Below are 17,826 nucleotides of genomic sequence, written 5' to 3'. Positions count from 1 at the left end.
GTGATTGGTATCTAAAGATTACAGGAGACCATATAACTATGAAAGCAATTGATCAAGAAGATGATCAAGTTGCAGCAAGTGATTTCAGATTATTCATTAACTTTTTAGCTTTGAAGTATACACAATTATCATAATTTGTAAATTGATCTTTCAGCATTAAAATATCAAATCTGTTATCATGATATCTCATATGCTATACATGTATGAACCATTTTTAATCTTATAAAGAGGTCTCATTGGATCCGAAACATATAATATTTACATAATTGGAGCAAATTATTATAAATGGTATTAGAACTGATACTCGAAGTTGTTTTACTATTGGAGAGAATATTTCATTATCGTCATTGAAATCTATGCAACCTCCCTATGAGTAAATCCTTTGGGTGTTGACCTAGCCTCGAGCCTTGCCCCTTCCACACTAGGTATTTTTCCTTCTAAAAATCCACTCATATTCCAATTTTTAACATTAGATAACATGGTTCTATTCCTTTCTTTTTGCTAAGCCATCGTGGGGTGTACCCTTGACAGCTTTGTGTCTTGTAATGTCATTCTCCTTTTGCAAAACTTAGGTGAATCTTCATCACAATATTCAAGTCCATTATGTGTTCTTAGCCTATTCATCTTTTTCTTGATTCTCAATCTCCATTGCCTGAAATTCTTTGAAACTTTGTTTGTTTTAAAACAAAACTCCGGACTTTAGTAGAAAAATCATCTATGAAAGTAATGAAGTACCTGCTAATACCATGAGTTGTAACTCTTGTAGACCCCAAAAGATTTCCCTTTGGCAATGTTCATAGGATTGGCAAGTTTTTTTTTCTACTCTCAAAGCATCTTGAAGATCCCTACTGTACCAGTGAAGCTCTCATCTATACTCTCCATAATCCGATATCATTTTTCCCACAAAACTTCTCCCTGTTGCACTTCACGAATCCCATCTTGGCTCTTACACCATTTGTTATTAGGAAACGTATCAGAAACCACATAACTATGGAAGCAGTTGATCAAGAAGATGATCGAGTTGCAGCATGAAAGTTATCACTCGAGATTAGAATACATGTGGTTCGGTTCCACAAGCAACTACATCCACAGGCAATCAAACAATTAATCTTCCACTGTTGTACAAAGCAATTTTAGCTCACTTTCTCTCAACCCAAACAAGTCTCAGCAAATTTCCAACCCAAGAATTTATAGCACTCCTGTACTTCAAGAATTGATCTCTCAAAGTTAACTCTCATCTCAAGTTTTCCCTTGTAGTATTGCAGTCCTGAGGCTTGTGTCTAACTAACAAACTGACCAACAAGCTAATTCTGCTGCCGCTTCTTAGTGTGCAATGTGTATTGTGAAGATTAGCAAGCCACTTAATCATACCACTAGCTACCTTTTGCATGATCAAAATAGATGGGGGCAAAGAAGTAAAGCTACTAAATAGCTTGCTTGAATTGAAACCAGCCACACCATTGTCAAGTTCTAGTCACATTTTTTTTTTCTTTTTTACATTATAGCAAAATTTTCTCACAGGAAACCTCAAAAAGAATACATCATTGAAGAGAAAAAGGGGAAGGGAAAAGGAAAAAGGGGTCGGCATGAATAAATACCATAATCTTACCAGCTTTAGTGGAAAATCTTTGCTACTATACACACACATAATCATAATGATGAAAACTATGAAAAAGAATGCTGAAGCAGTGGGATTGATAGAGTAATTGCTGTCTCATCATCTTCCTTGGACAAGGCCACTAAATACTTGGCTGTTCCCAGCAAGAGTTGCCTCCCATTCAACAGAGGATAAGAGGATCTGTGACAGCGAAATCACAACTTGCTTCATGTCTGGCCGCAAAATGGGATCATGATCTACACATTGCTTCGCCAACATAGCCACCTACACAGAGATACACCAGTACAGAGCTGAGAGGTTAGTCACTATGCTATAACTTGTAAATTTGATTCAGAAGTCAATTGCCAGCTTCTTAGTAGTTTGGCTAATTCAAAATCAAGTTTGCTTAGCATTAAGAATAGACATAGATGTCTAGTGTAGAAGTATTCACAGACAAGAGTGGCCTGTTTAAGATCAGAATGCCCATTGGACCATGGTTTGGGTTATTCTCTCGTTTCCTGCAGTCTATAGAGGGCAATAATGGCAAGAGACATTTTCTGTTCCCATCTACACATTGATGTGGTTGATATTTAATTTTTTTCAGAATAATAGATAAGTTCTCCTTTTCTCATCGTTGTTTCTGCAAGTTGAGGCATGGTGATGTTTCTCTAGGAGGCTGCAATTTTTACATTATGAATCTCCAGCAAAAATGATCAACCTACCATTAACATACATTACAGTGCGATCAAGGAGTAATTGAACTCTACCTTGTATAAACAGTCATGGGGATACAAATCCATCAAATTAGGATCAATGCAATCTTTCATGCTTGACATACTCATGGAATTGGGTGAGTTCCGAAGAGCTGCTAACATCTGCAACCACACAAACGTTAGGGGAATATGGTATATCATATGCAAGCCTGAACTCCAAAAAACTGCAATGAAAGAACAGAAAATATGCTTAAGGAAAAATTACAAAATGGTAAGTGGCGTGTAACAAAAAGCTAAAAAGAAAAAATGGGTTATTCACCATTCTTGCTTCCTGTTATGCAAATTTCTTAGCTACAATGTTATCTTTACCTTACTGAAAGATTTTTCTATATGGATTTAAAGCTTTATGGAATAAATGAAATTTTCTTTGCAGTCATCTCCACCTAAGCCAAAATTTTAATACTATGGTACTATGAATTCATTTAAGAATACCAGAGATCTTCCTCAGGTATCATAATCTTGTCCTCCTATCTTGATTTACCCCTACTTACTCTAAATAGGTTCCCATTGTACTTATGAAACCCAGGAGTATACAATCCTGAAAATTCACTGCTCTTTCACCATGTAAATATCTTAGGCCTCAACTGATGCAGCCCCTAGCTCCATGAAGATAGTCTTCCTCCTTTGGATAATTAGGTTTCTTTTCTTTTAGGTGTTTATTTCATGTCAGATTAGCTTGCTTTGGTTTTGATGCCTTTCATGTAGCAGGCCTGTATGGTCTTGGAATCTGGGTGTCCAACCCTCATGAACTAACTGAGAAAGTACAAACTGTAAATCCAGCAGCAGGCATGGAAGGTTTGATTCTTTTGTTCTGAGAGGAATAGCCTCTCATCATATTTCAGGAAGGTTTTAATCCTTTTATTCAGGGAGGAATAGCCTTTCATCATATTTCAGCAAGCACATTGGGCATGTTAGTAAGCCTATTCCATCTTTTTAGTGTCCCTCCACTTCAACATCAATACAAAGCACCACTTATTAAGTAACCAAATCTGATATGACTACAATGCTTTCCTATTAACTTTTAGGAGATTTTTTGTTATTAGTATTCATAAATAAAACTATTTTTTTTAGAAGAAAAAAAAAAAGAGTTCTAGTTACCTAATATTCTTGGTATTCCTTCATTGGAATGAATAAAAGATTGTAGAAGTCTACTCCTTGGTACTTTCTTTAAGAGTTATAGAAGATGGTGTCTTTTGTCATTTCTCAATCAAGTATCAAAAGCCAACGCTTAAGCTATGTCAAGTGGTATAAGAGATGAAGCCAGGTTCAGGTTCATGACTAGTGAAGGATATGGTGCTTCTAAAAGGTGATTGCAATTGAGATATACTTCTATAGATTGGAATTTTCTGCCAATCTATCATGAGTAAACTGAAGATGGTGATGTTCCTTATGGTGCCACAAAAAATTAAAATTCTTGGTATGTTTCAAAATTAAAAGAAGAAAAACTAGACTATGAGGCAAATTATGTGAATGGTCAGACTTCTGATGACTAATGCAAAAGAAGATGACAATAATGTCTTCTATGATTCAAGTGTGGAACTAATTCAATGTCTCTGTAGAAAGCTACAAGACAGGCAACTCATAAATTTTGTAATACAAGATAAGACAACTAGATGGGAGAAAACAAGAACTTAAGACCTTCAATTTACAAGAGCTTTGGTACCATATTGAGTTACTAAGTTTCCTCAACAAATATTATTTTTATAACTAAGTGAAAAGAACAACTCTGAACATGAAAGAATGTTTTGGGATTCCAATAGATGTGGATAGTTTTGTAAATTCGAAGATGAATTATTTTAAACTTGGGGAAGCTGATGCAGCTTTGACAAATGAAGATAGTTTTTTTCTTTGTGATAATTCTTATTTTATTAGGTTTCCTAATTTTTTAGGATCTTTAGGTTTCTTATTCTTCTTTCTATGTTTGTCTTTAGGCAACCAAGTCAACGATGACCACATAGTTCTCTACTATTTTTCAGTCTATATTGTCTATCAATATAGTTTGGATCATTATTCATAGCATTTCTTCATTTGAATCAATATGTCTTGTCCTTGTTTTTTTTTTTTTTCCAAAGAAAATCAACAAGTTCTAAAAGATTGTATTTTTTTATTGCTACTCAACAGTGTCCTACCTGCTTGCTGCATCATGGCCTTTTATACATAGTTGAGCATGTTAAAATCTTCTACTACCCTCCAATCTAGTTTTTAAACCAATTCCCTGTTCTAAATATTTTTGAACTCCTTCCATTTGGGATTAGATTTGCATAGAGACAGGGTATTTCTTAGGTTCTCGAATAATACAGTGCCATATTGTCAAAACATGTTTTTTCCTTTATAAACCCTCTACATCCCAGCTTCCTGATACTTAGCATTGATTAACTATTTTTTTTTTATCTAGTCAGGTTTTCACATCTGTGACCAAGCCACAGCAATAGTTTTTTTTCTTAGAAAAAAAAAAAGCAAATGTTCTCCAACCAGACTTGTTTTTGTCCTCAGGAACCAGTGTACTCTCTGCATATGCTTGGAAGGATGACAGCATAAAAATCTGCATTGCTTACCCCATGCCGTCAAGGTAAGGCCCCCAGTGCACATTTTTCTCCAGACAATTATCTTATCCTTAGCCTACAAGTTGGCTGTCACTGAACTCTCAGATAACAAAAGGTCCATGTCCCAAATGATATAGGATATAACCTCTATGATCATCATTCTTGAATAGGACATCTTGATGATCTTTTCACTCTTGGCTATGTCTATACTATGCCTCTTTGTATCGTTCAGCATTAAGTTACACTAATTAATATGTAAATAATTTTATTTTATTTTTGTTGAGCCATCTGCATATGCTTCTAATGAGCAGCCTAGAGCTGCCTAGGTGCCATATTATTCCATCTTGCTAGTAATGCCGTCTTAATAAGGATTCTTTCATCTATAAATACTCTTATCATTTTTACTCCAAATAAAAAAGAAAGAAAAAGGAAAGAATATTCTGCAAGGGAGTCCAAGCAGTACTGAGTCTTCGACTACCACTTCACAGAAATTCTAAAGGTAGCACCAAAGACTCTTCAGTATTTACTTTTTGGGACTGTCCCTTTGCTATTACAATCTTCCTACCCATTAAATTCATCACAGTCACCATCTTGATTGTGCCTTCAAATAAAATGAATATATCCAAAAACCATAGCATTTCTCATATATATCTCATTCTTCCAATTTAAAATTATTATTATGACGGCTGTGAGACTATGTGACAACAAACTTTCTTAGATTAAAAAATAAAGAAGTTAACTACCATTTTCAGAATAAATACTATGTTCACTTTTAAGCATAGAATTCAATATATGAAACCAATTAAGCCATTAATTCTCAGTCAGTCTAGTAAAGATTATTTACCTCCTGATAGTTCAGTTTTTTAGCCCTGGATTTGCAAATCAGTCTCAAACAAAAATTTTCACATGCATAAATTATGTTTTTATGTATTGGACAAAAAGATATGCAGAACTTACAATGGATGCCAGTGAACGTCTTTCAGGATTTTTCATCACCATGCCTTCAGTTCGTGTAACGGCCTCCTTCCCCGAAATTATCTCAAAAAGAACAATGCCAAAGGCATATACATCACTTTTTGTTGTGGCCAGGCCATCACTCAAGTATCTGCCAAAAACCAGAAGTGTAATGTAACAGAACTCAGTTGAGGAAGTAGTTGTGGACCACAGTTGCAGACTGATAGTATATTTACGTACTCTGGAGCCAGGTAACCAAAGGTTCCAACAACTCTTGTAGCTGAAGCTTCTCCTTCACCAGTCTTTCCAACAAGTTTTGCCAACCCAAAATCTGAAATCTAAATCAATAGAAAAAATTCAAGCACATCGATTAAAAGATCACTATGATTTCACAAATAAATCGATAAGGCAAAATAGGTGAAAACCTTTGCCCTGAAGGCACCATCAAGTAAGATATTGCTTGTCTTAATATCTCGATGGACATAGTGAGTTTTAGTGTGCTCATGGATGTATTCGATCCCTCTAGCAGCATCAAGTGCAATCTGAACCCTCATGATCCAAGAAAGCGATGTATGGCCTACCCAACAGTCATTGGCAGATTTTAGTACCATATATACATTATGTCATACAAATACATGGTAACACCTGGCATATTTGAGGTCCTTTACCTTGCTTCAGACCTTTGAATTTGAAAACATTATGTATAGTCTACAGAAGTCTATCTCATGCCCTCTAAACCAATTATGAAATCTTTTTGAAAAAAGTTCAACATGTTTACAGTTCTGATTCATGAGATGGCTACAATTAGGAATAACAACTTTCTGGCCTTCAACAAAGATAAAACACAAAACTCCTAATGGCCTTGATCCCATCCTAGCCTGAGGTATTCAGGCTTTGCAAAAGAACCCAGCATGGTCCTATCTGTTTTTTTTCTCTGAATGATAAGCATGTAGAATACAATCTTAGTCTAATTGATTACAGAATGTGCCAACCTTTCTAAGAAAAGAGATGTAAATTGGAAGTGACACAACCTTATAGACAGAGAATAGGCCTGGTTTTAAACAGGATGTCTAGGCCAGTTCAAATGTCCTAGCCCATGATTGCCATCACAAGTTACAAGCATATTCTAATGGACACAAAGTGGGGAGATGAAAATCGAATTTCCTCATGTAATTTAAATTATTGCCACACTGATTACAAGTAATTTATCCGTATCATTTAATCCATTATCCTTGTTCAATTATACGTTAGTCCAAAATAAACTTGAAAACAACATATTGCTTAGAGAGAGCACTATTTTGTGCATGCATGAAAAATTGTTTTAGGTACTGTGTATGCCATAGTTTATGTTGTTTGTGTTTTTCATGCTGAGAACCTCAATTTTATTTTTTTTTGTCACACATCTGTGTCCTCTTACATAGATGTATGTTAGTATCACCGCAAAAACAAACTTAAAATGAGTATGGATGCAGGCAACTAAATCCTTATGGAGTACTTGATAACAATGTACAAACATGAAACCTTACCTTTGTTCTGAGGATCGTGTAAATGGCTTTTAAGTGAACCTTTTTGGGCATATTCATAAATAAGAAAGAGCTCATCATCACTAGCCGCATAACCAATCAATTCTACCTTGACAAAATGAAACCAAAATAGGAGTCAAAGCTTCAAAAATGCTGAAAGCAGTGGGAAGAAGCTGAAGTAAAGTTGGAAGAAGTGGCATTTCAAATTACAATGGCCATTACCAAATTAGTATGGTGAACCTTGCACAGAACTTTCATCTCTGACATGAATTCTCTAGTTTTTGTAGCAGTCATTTTTTTTATTGCAACTTCCTAAAAGGATTCAAAATTATCAGTCATTGTTGGCAACAAAATCCTTATATTTTCTTATGAGAAGTGATCACTGGAACCAAAGCAGATAGTTGCAAACCTGATCATGAAGAACACCATAATACACAGAACCATATGTCCCATGCCCCAGAAGATTTGAATCAGAGAAACCATCAGTTGAAGACAGAATTTCTTCATATGTGAAAACCACAGGCTTCTCCATGTCAAATACATCAGTCCCTATAGCTGCAAGAAATAAGATAGGAACTACTAACTCAAGACATTTGTTCCAAGCTAAAATCATAAGGAAACACTGAAATGATAGACAAAGAATCATAGAAGCAGCTCAGATGAGAACTTCAGAGTTGGAAAAGGAGCAAACAAAAGTCCTCATTGTTAAGCTCTAATTAAACAAATAAGAAAATGTATTTTTTTCATAAGAACATTCATTTTTTATGGCTTTCTTGTAAACATAAAAGTTACTATCCATTTATTTTTATCCAATAAGGAATTGGGTTGATGGACTCTCTTAATATCAGTAGGTCATGTAGGTTGCTAAACAGAGGAAATTATGTAAGGGCTTCACATGATTTTTGGAGAGTGAGGGAAAGACGGAAACAAACAGGAAAGAAGGCAAACTTGTCGGAGGCAACAGAAGCACACCAATAATGGGTCAGCAGAAGTATTCACATATCCAGATAACAAAACGAATAAAAAAATGCACGCACTTACACAAGAGAAGACAAATTATTTAACATGGTTTGGAAAACCATATCTATATCCATAGATGAGATGACATGATCCACTGTAAGATACAGAAACTACATCAGACAGAAAATGCATGCTACCAAATCCCAAAGCCTTGAAATAAACCTTGTTATTCAGCCCTGGTATCAACACCTAAAACCCTGCTCTCCCAAGTGTTTCCTTCTTTCCTTCACACCTTTTCTCCTTTCAGCCCCATCTCCACATTTTCCATTAAAGATCTACAAATATTTATAGAGTTCCTAAAATACATTCCTTATTGAAAGAAGTGTGAATTCTAACTAGTAAGAATACTGTAAAAGAAATTTCCTTAACAGTAAGAGACAATCCAACAGTACAATTGCATATGAATAAAATTTGTAAGAAAAGGAATCCAAACAGAATGGAGATTAGTTTAAAAAAGAAACCTTTAGGAATATTCATCTGGAGGTTGCTAGATTCTCCATTAGTTTGCTTCACATCTGCAGATTTGCAGCAGCTATATCTTCCTGAACCACAACAGTAACTTCTTGTCCGAAGAATCTGAAACTTATGGGGATTCTTCCCATCAGAATCTTTTGCAAGACTTCCTCGGCCTTTAGCAAAACAGCTTGATGATTTCAAACAAACACATATAACTAGAAGTACAGCTATCAGAGCAAGACCAACTCCCAAACCCCCTATGATCCATCCATATGGAACATGATCCTTATGATTCGCCTGAACTACTGCAAAACAAATAGCATAAGTCATTATATTTCTTCTAATGAAATTAAATGCGCTCTAAAATGATATTAAAAGGTAATAGCAATTAAAATCTTCAATTTCCCTTGCAAAAACTACTGCACGTAAGTTTGAGGCTAATTTTAAAACATTGGGACAACTTGAAACAAAAAACTAGCAAGAAAGAAAATAGAAGATGAAGCAAAACACCAAACATGGAAAACTGTTGTGTTATTGTGTTATCTCACTAATGCATTATGTTTAAAACAACATCTCAATCACAAAAAATAATAGCTTTGATTCTTCAAAGCTAACCACTTTTGCTCATAATTAACTTCAATCAACAGCATTCCTTCATAAAATTAAATACTAAAAGGGACAATTTTTCTATTTTTAATTACATTTACAAAAGGAAGCAGAAACTCGAATGCAACTGTTTTCAGCAGATAGATAAAATATAATGCACTCCCACCTGAAAAGTTACTATTGGATGTTGCAGGGACAGGAGCAGGAGGAACGGCATTCTCCAAAGGATAAGGCTCACCAGGAACTGCAACAAAATAAATAAATAAGATCAAAAGAAGTGACCAAACTTATGCAAAAATCACCAAAAAATCAAATTTGTTTGTACAACAATATCTTCCTATCAAGCCCAAAATAACGGTATTCTATCACATTAGGAACAGCTGAAGATTAGAATTCTCAATTTAGGACAGTGTTGTGGCTAACATATTGCACTTTGACAGTTTTCCATACTTTTCCCCCAATCAACAGTTGTACAAATGTTAGGAAACCACAAATTCATGGAAGCAGCCATAGTTTTCTACTGCCAGAGCCTATTATTAGAGTTGGGCAGACCGGTGGACCAAAGATTTGACACTGTAAAATCAGATTTTGCTGCAATTTGATATAGAAGTTTTCTAAAGCATCGAGCAGATTTTTAAATCGAAACTTTATATATAAAAATTTAGTTCATAAAATAATGCAATATCTACTGAAAATGCTAAATCAAATCTCTTAACACAGGGGGCCTCGGGTTGAGTTGATTACTACAGTAATAATCTTAAAAATAAACTTCCACATCCATGTTTTTCAGTTACATTTATTACATTCTTCTTTTAATCAAAGTAATACAATAGATTACTGACTATAAAAATATAACTCTTCTCCATATAAGGACACCCAAAGAAGGCTAGTCTTGGCCTTGTATTCATAGAACAGGGGTTTGTAACTTTGTATTCAGATCTCATTATTTAATTCAATTTTCATTCTCTTCCTTTACTTACTTTAAATGTTGTGCCTCAGCATAATACATACCATGTTCCAACTATGGTAATTATAGACTCCTTTCATAAATTTCTGTTTAATGTATTATAAAAATGTGGATCTAAACACCCTGTCTTCACTACCCAGAACACAAAACCACATCAAAATTCAGACTCCTGTGAAAAATCAGACCAATATTATCTTGCATTATTGCCTAGAGATGTACATACAGGACCTTGAACCAAAAACCTTCATTAAAATACATTATTTCTCCACAGTGAGGCTCAATAAACTACTACCTAATCTGGACCATTAGTCAAACTCATCCTTACTTTTCTAAAACTAACCCATCCTCTGATTGATAAGTGAGAGACAATCAGAAAATAAAAATTTCCCATCTTAAATTTTTCAGAAATTTAGTAAACCCCTGAAAGCAACGTAGGGATAACCCATGAAATTCATGATTTTCTCACATTTCCTTCCATTTTTTTGCCAACCTAACACACCCATGACCGAAATTCAAGAACAAGGAAAAATTCAACAAGAAGTAAACAAACCTGAATTCAACGGTATATAATAGAGGGCACCCACAGTAACATTATCAGGATTATCAATCCCATTCACTGCCTCGATACTACCCATACTGACCCCAAACCTACTCGCCAGAGATTCAACGCTGTCCCCATCTCTCATCACATAGCTCATCAAATAATTCCACAGCCCAATCGAACACCCACAGTACAACCTCACCGTGACCACCGCGCCGACCCTGGCTCGCCGTCCGTATCCGGGGACCACCGCAAGGCCGCCGTAGGCCTCCGCCACCAGGTCGCTGATGAACCCATCGTTGGCCCTCACAGTGAAGGTGGTGTTGGTGAAGTACTTCTTCGTATAAGACTCACAGGAGCAGTTCTTTTTTACGAAGACGTAGTTGGGGTCGGTGGCTTCAACGGTGAGGTCCTTGGGGAGGACGTCGTACATGGACTGGATCAGAGCGAGAGTCTGATTCTGGGTGGGCTTGAAGGCCAAGAAGGAGGTGCAGAGGCGAGACGTGTCCGTACAGTTCATGGGTGTGGTGGATAGCGAATGTATAGAGACCATTTGAAAGACGAAGAAGAACAAGGAGACGGAGAGAGTGGCGAAGAGGGATGACGGTACAGGAGTCATGGGTGGGAAACGACGTCGTAATTGGGGAAGAAGTGTGTGGTTTTGAGGGGGTGAAGCTTCGTTTTGGCCTCTCCCTCTCTCTCCCTCTCTCTCTCTGGGGAAGCGTGACTGGCAACGAGAGAAAGACTGAAAGGAAGATGGGACTGAGAAGTAAGACCGGACCAACTCAGTACTCAACATGGGGTGAGTTGGATATTTGGTGTAGATTTTTTATATTTTACTAATCTGCCCTTTTGAGATATAAAATTTAGTGACTGCCCACAATTTTATTTTTTTTTAACGAATGTAAAAATTATTTTTAAAATATTAAAAATATGTTAAAAATATTTAAAATTTTCAAACAAATTTTTATTTAATAAAACATAAAAAAAATTTAAAAACTATTTTTTAGAACTGTTTTAAGAAACAGTTATCACACAAAATTTTAATTTGTTTTTTTATTATTTAAATAGTATAATACATTCATAATTAAAAAAAAAAAAGACAAATGTTAAAATGATATTACTTGAATTATTATGTTTGAATTTAAAATCAATCAAACATCCCATGTGTCTTTTTTGTAGTGTAATTCAAGTTATCAATTATTTGTACGTAACGCATGTCCCACCAACTCTAGATGTTATTGAAAAATTAAAAGAAATAAATATCTTAATTTTAATTTATTTTTATTATTTATAAGATGTATTTTTTTTAGTAAGTTGTTTGTTATTTGATATAAGTCGGCAGAGGAGAGGGTATTTTGGGAAATAACTGAATTTTGTGAAGAGGGGTGAGGGGGCACAAGTTGCGAGAGAGCTGTAAAAAGAGAGCGACAGTTGGTTCGGCCCCACTTGATGTGGCACTCCCACTCCCTAATCGCCGACCTCGGCTCTCCTCGACTCATCGTTGACGCGGATGCTACTTCGTTGACCCGAGTCTCTGATACCAATTTACCGACAACCAGGTGTGCAAAAGATCTTGTATGTGTGGCTCAGCGTGACCGTGACTAAATTCTACAGTGGAATAATTTTATTTTTTTGATAACCATGGATCTTGGGTCAATTAACGTACAACTCGATTAATTCCACGAAGTCCTAAAATTAATAATCAGGTAAACATTTGATGATCCTGATGGGATTCGCAATGATGATTATTAAGGAACAAACCTAAAACCGTATCAATTGAACAATGAAATAAAATGAAAATCATTTTATTTTTTATAAAAAATAAAATCTGATTTTAAAATTTTATTACTAATTATCCTTACAAAAATTCAACTATAAATACTTTTTATTTATCTTTATCCCTTAAAATAAATAATTAGATGTCGTACATCTCAAACCATTTAAAAAAAATATTTATACAAATTACAATGTATCAACCATTGAAACTTGCTTTGAATTTATCTTGAATTTTTATTTTTTGGTAATAAAAAAGTTTAGAAAAATAAAATTTTATGGGATTTCATTAGAAAAGAACATGAAAATTAAAGGTAAATAAGAAGGTGTCATGTCAAAGAGAAGAATGAAAAAAATATTTAAGAAATATCAAAATTATTTAATGGACTTTAACGACGATCAGATTAAGTCAATATTAAAATTGAAATAGAGAGTAATTAGGCTTGAAAGAGGTGACTTTTAAAAAATCGGCGAGGAAGGGTTGACCGGGTAGGGCCGCACGTGTACAGGATAATACAACCGTAAAAAAGCATTAAGGCAGGTAGATCGAACCTGGAGCAAACGCCAAAATATGCCCCACACACCAAAATTAAATATTTAAAATAAAATAAAAAACCTAATTTTCTGTGTTTTGTGTACTTTATTTTAAATAAATAAATATTTTTTCCGTACTGACGTGGTTAAAATACAAAATTAAATCCACGTATGACCGACGTATTTTATTGTACCGTCGATTTACTTTAATTATTTTTTGTCTATCTAAATTTTTTATAATGAAAATTTCAAAGGTTCTAACCTACTCCCGATAATCTTTCCCTTCCAATTCGATCTTGTGAACCACTTATCTATCTAAATATTATATTAATTTTTTATTTTTAATATATTCATATTTAAATATTACATATATCTCATTTAATAAAATTTAAAATATTAATACATTTATATTTATATATAAAATAAAAAATAAATGTTATTATTTTTTAATTTATTTATATACTGATCACGTTTCATCGATAAAAACGTGAACAAACAACTTTTCCCGTTAAATAATTGAATTGATTTTGGAAACATTAAAAAAAAAATTATTTAAAATAGTTTTTTATTATTCTCTAAAGTCAAACTAAAATATTTTTGTTGACAACTTAAATTTTATTATATATTTATGTAATTTAAAAAAAAAAAATTATGTTGATTTTCAAGGTGATTTCCTACAAAACTTTGACAATACCATAAAAAATAGAAAATTTAGGACTTTTTTTAGATGTTGCATTTGTTTACATTTTTCTAAAATAAAAGCGTGTTTGAAATATAAAATGTTTTTATTATATTTTTTTATATTTTTGAAAATACCATAAAAAATAGAAAATTTAGGAGTTTTTTTTAGATGTTGTATTTGTTTACATTTTCTAAAATAAAAGCGTGTTTGAAACTTAAAATGTTTTTATTATATTTTTTTATATTTTTAAATATTTTATTAAAAACAATTTTTATATACATCATATTTTATTTTTAATTATTCTTATCAGTATAGTTAATTTTTAAAATCATAGTGAAAAAATAATTTAAATGAATTAAAATAAGTTCTTAAACAACATTATGTTTTTAAAACAAATTTTCAAATCTTATAATTATTTCTAAAATAGTCTCAACAAACAAGTAAAACAAATTAAAATATATTATTAAAAAATATTTTGTTTTTTAAAATAAGTTTCCGAAAATAGAAAACTGTTTTTAAAAACTATTTCACCTCCGATTTGATCCCGAGGGTGAAAATTGCATCATTCTCTTCAAATCCATGTTTCTTTAGGTCCATAATGAATGCCAACCTCATCATATTTATTATATTAATGGCAAAGAAATATTTGTTTTTTCCAACCAGCGAATAATGGCAACAGCAGTTGCATTTCAGGGAAGAACATGGGGTGGGTGCCCAAAACGGAAACCCAACCCATCAAAATTTTCCGGGAAAATAAAAGAGAAAAAGAGAAGGAAAATGACAAGCATGAGAGTGGGGCCCCAGGGTCACATTAAGGTTGCATGTGAGACCAGATTATGTGACATAAGAAAGTGTAACTTTCTCAAATAGTTATCATTTCTTGTGGACTTTACCCATATGATATGAAACATACTAGGGAAGTGAAAGTGGCATCATTTTACTTTTGAGAGGTGTTTTTGTTTTTTTGTTTTTGTTTTTTGCTTTTGTTTTTGGAAATCAACCAAAGGATACAGACTGGATCTGCAGTGCAGAATATAGGAAAGCTGCAATGGGCTTTTTTAATGGAGATATGGATAGATAGAGAGATCAGAGTGGTTCAGCCTTTTGGGGGACCCCACCACAGTCATTGGATCCTTCGGGCTTTGGGTTCTTCACATTGCTTGAGGGGAAAGGCCCTTCATTCACTCACCTAGGTTGGACACATGGCTTTGTTTTTTTAAGTATTATTATTATTATTATTATTATTATTATTATTATTATTATTATTATTTTTTAACTTTGGTGATCCAAATTTAGAAATGATATTTGGTATATGAAGTGAAAGGTGGCCCCTTGTTTGGTTAAAGAAACATGTGCATTTGATCTAACACAATTGAATTGAAGTGATTGATAATTATTTTTAAGAACAAATTTTATTTTTTAAAATAAATAAAAAATAAAAAAAACATATTTGATAATTAAAAATTATTTTTTATTTTTTTTGTTATTAAAAATAGAAAATATCGTATTTTTAGAAAATATTTTTTAATTATTTTCACTTGTTTTAAAAAATAATTATACAAGCATGTAAAATAATTAAAAATAAAACATTCGATATAAAAACTATTTTAAAACATATTCAAAAATATTAAAAATAAGCTAAAAATATTTTAGGTTCCCAAACAGACTTTTGTTTTACAAAATATGAGATAACATTTTGCAAAAATTATTTTCAAAAACTACTTTTTAGAATTGTTTTAAAAAACAGTTATCAAATAGAGCTTGAATTTTTAATTCATAGGTAATTATAAGAAGATTCAAAATTGTTTCAATGGAGGACCTAGAGAACATTTTGAAAGAGGTTATTGGACAACAATGCATGTCAATGTTAACTATATGAAAGAATTAGACATTTGGTCATGTAGTGTTATTATCGAGTTGAGCAGTCATACACTAGTTCTTCACAACTTGGATATTCTCAAGGAAATTTTCATTAGTTTTAAGGTGATTTTTTCTTATGAAGATTCCTCTTAGTACAAGCAATTCAATAATGGTCAAAGTTCTTCTCAAACGTCTGTTATGTTTGTCACACTTGAATTAGTTTATAACACCGATTATTATATATTTAAGTGCTACAAAGCATCTTAAAAATGCAAACAACTTGATAACCAAGAATGAGTTATTTGGACCTAATCAAGTTCATATGGGTGATGGTGAAGGTTTACTTATTAAACATATCAGTCAAACGGACTTTAAATAAGCTTTCTTTACATTAAAATCATTTTCTTTAAATCATTTTCATATTCACAACATTACAAGAAATCTTCTCTTTGTCTTAGATTGCCAATGATAATAATGTGTGCTTTAAGTTTCATCCATGTTTTTAATTTGTCAAATACCATGTTACCAAAATGACTCTTTTAGAATGGGGGCTTAAAGTTGGTCTATATGTCCTTGACAACACTCGAATAAAATCTTAAAGCTCCAAGGCCTACCTTCTCTCATGGTTCTCATGGTTGTTCGAAGGACCGAAAACCTTTTATTTTTATCTTTTTTTTGTATATGTTGCAAAGTCTATGAACTCATTAACAACTTGTACTATCCCTATTAGTTCAAATTTCTCTTTATTTAATACGTGGGGCATATTCGATTATGACATCCTTATGAGATAGTTGTAAAGTTAGTTCTTGCTTGATATAACCTTTCTCATATTAATAAAAGTCTTTCTCATGTTTGTTCAACCTATTGCTTAGGCAAGATTCAAAAATTTCCTTTTCCATTAATGTCGAAAACTACATCTAGTGAACCTTTACAATTAATTCATTAAGATCTTTGGGGGCTACCTCCTATTGTTGTTATTATATTCATTTTATTGATGTTTTATTCCATTCCACATGGATCTACATTCTTAGACACTAATTAGAAGCCTTTCAAACTTTTCTCGATTTCAAGATTCATATGGAACTGCAACTAGGCTATAAGATCAAGGGCACTTAAACCAATTGGGGTAGGGAATTTAGATATTTTTATTACTTTTCTTATCACTCATGATATCTTTCATGAAAATTCTTATTCTCACACCCATGAGCAAAATGGGGTCCTAGAGAAAAACATAGACATTGGTAGAAAATGGTCTAACTTTACTTGAAAAGTCTCGGTCTTTCTTGAAAACATATTCCCAACCCTTGCGCTTCAAAACAAAAATACCACTTGAAGTTTTATTCAAAACCCTTCATAACTAAAGGTGTTTAGTTGCATTTGTTGTCCCAATCTCAAGCCCTACAATCAACACAAAGATTTAATTTCAATCTACCCCTTATACATTCTTGGGATACAATTTGAACCACTAGGGATATAAATGTCTTGAGACAAATAGGAAAATTTTCATTTCAAGAGATGTCATATACGATGAACATTCTTTTCCTTTTGTCAAAAACTATCAAAAATCTAATATTGGTCCCACATATTCTTTTCCCTTTTCCTCCAATCTTTCTTCATCTATCATATTTACTATATGTCAATTGCCTATCACCTTCTATCTCTCTTTCTTTTGTACTTGTTGTCATACCTTCAAATGGTTCACATCAAGTCTTGTCCCAATCTCTTGATCGATCTTCTTTACATGTCAAACCAAATCTCATTGATATAGTCACTCCAATGATAGATGTTGATCACTCTATTGTTCCTCTAGACCCTACTTGTGCTTATATTAAATAAGATTTAAACTTTAGCTCTTTGTCTAGGTCATAATTGTAGATTGGTATCATATGACCATTCGTGCAAAGAATGACATTTTTAAGGCAAAAGTTTTCTTAGTCACAAATAATTTCTTTTTAGGAATGACTAATTTGGATCTTTAGATATATGCGATAACT

General features: G+C 33.1%; 1 protein-coding gene across 2 annotated transcripts; it reads right to left on the bottom strand.

Moving 5' to 3' along the window:
- Window positions 1-1,410: 1,410 nt before the first annotated feature.
- Window positions 1,411-11,740, bottom strand: LOC117922112 (lysM domain receptor-like kinase 3). Of its 2 annotated transcripts, none has more exons than XM_034840138.1 (11): window positions 10,990-11,740; window positions 9,639-9,716; window positions 8,872-9,168; window positions 7,800-7,945; window positions 7,613-7,702; window positions 7,394-7,499; window positions 6,293-6,444; window positions 6,108-6,205; window positions 5,871-6,018; window positions 2,365-2,472; window positions 1,411-1,882 (listed from the first exon to the last, which is right to left on the bottom strand). In XM_034840138.1, the coding sequence occupies exons 1-11, from the start codon at window positions 11,597-11,599 to the stop codon at window positions 1,718-1,720; spliced, it is 1,998 nt and encodes a 665-aa protein (XP_034696029.1). In that variant the 5' UTR covers window positions 11,600-11,740; the 3' UTR covers window positions 1,411-1,717. The 2 variants fall into 2 exon arrangements, with proteins under 2 accessions (XP_034696029.1, XP_034696028.1); XM_034840137.1 differs by having other exon boundaries at window positions 8,872-9,171; window positions 10,990-11,739.
- Between the last annotated feature and the right edge of the window lie 6,086 nt (window positions 11,741-17,826).

Source organism: Vitis riparia, chromosome 9, assembly GCF_004353265.1.
Source record: "Vitis riparia cultivar Riparia Gloire de Montpellier isolate 1030 chromosome 9, EGFV_Vit.rip_1.0, whole genome shotgun sequence".
Lineage (NCBI taxonomy): Eukaryota > Viridiplantae > Streptophyta > Magnoliopsida > Vitales > Vitaceae > Vitis > Vitis riparia.
The sequence above is the reverse complement of the archived record's forward strand: the minus strand, read 5'-3'. Positions and strand labels throughout refer to the sequence as shown.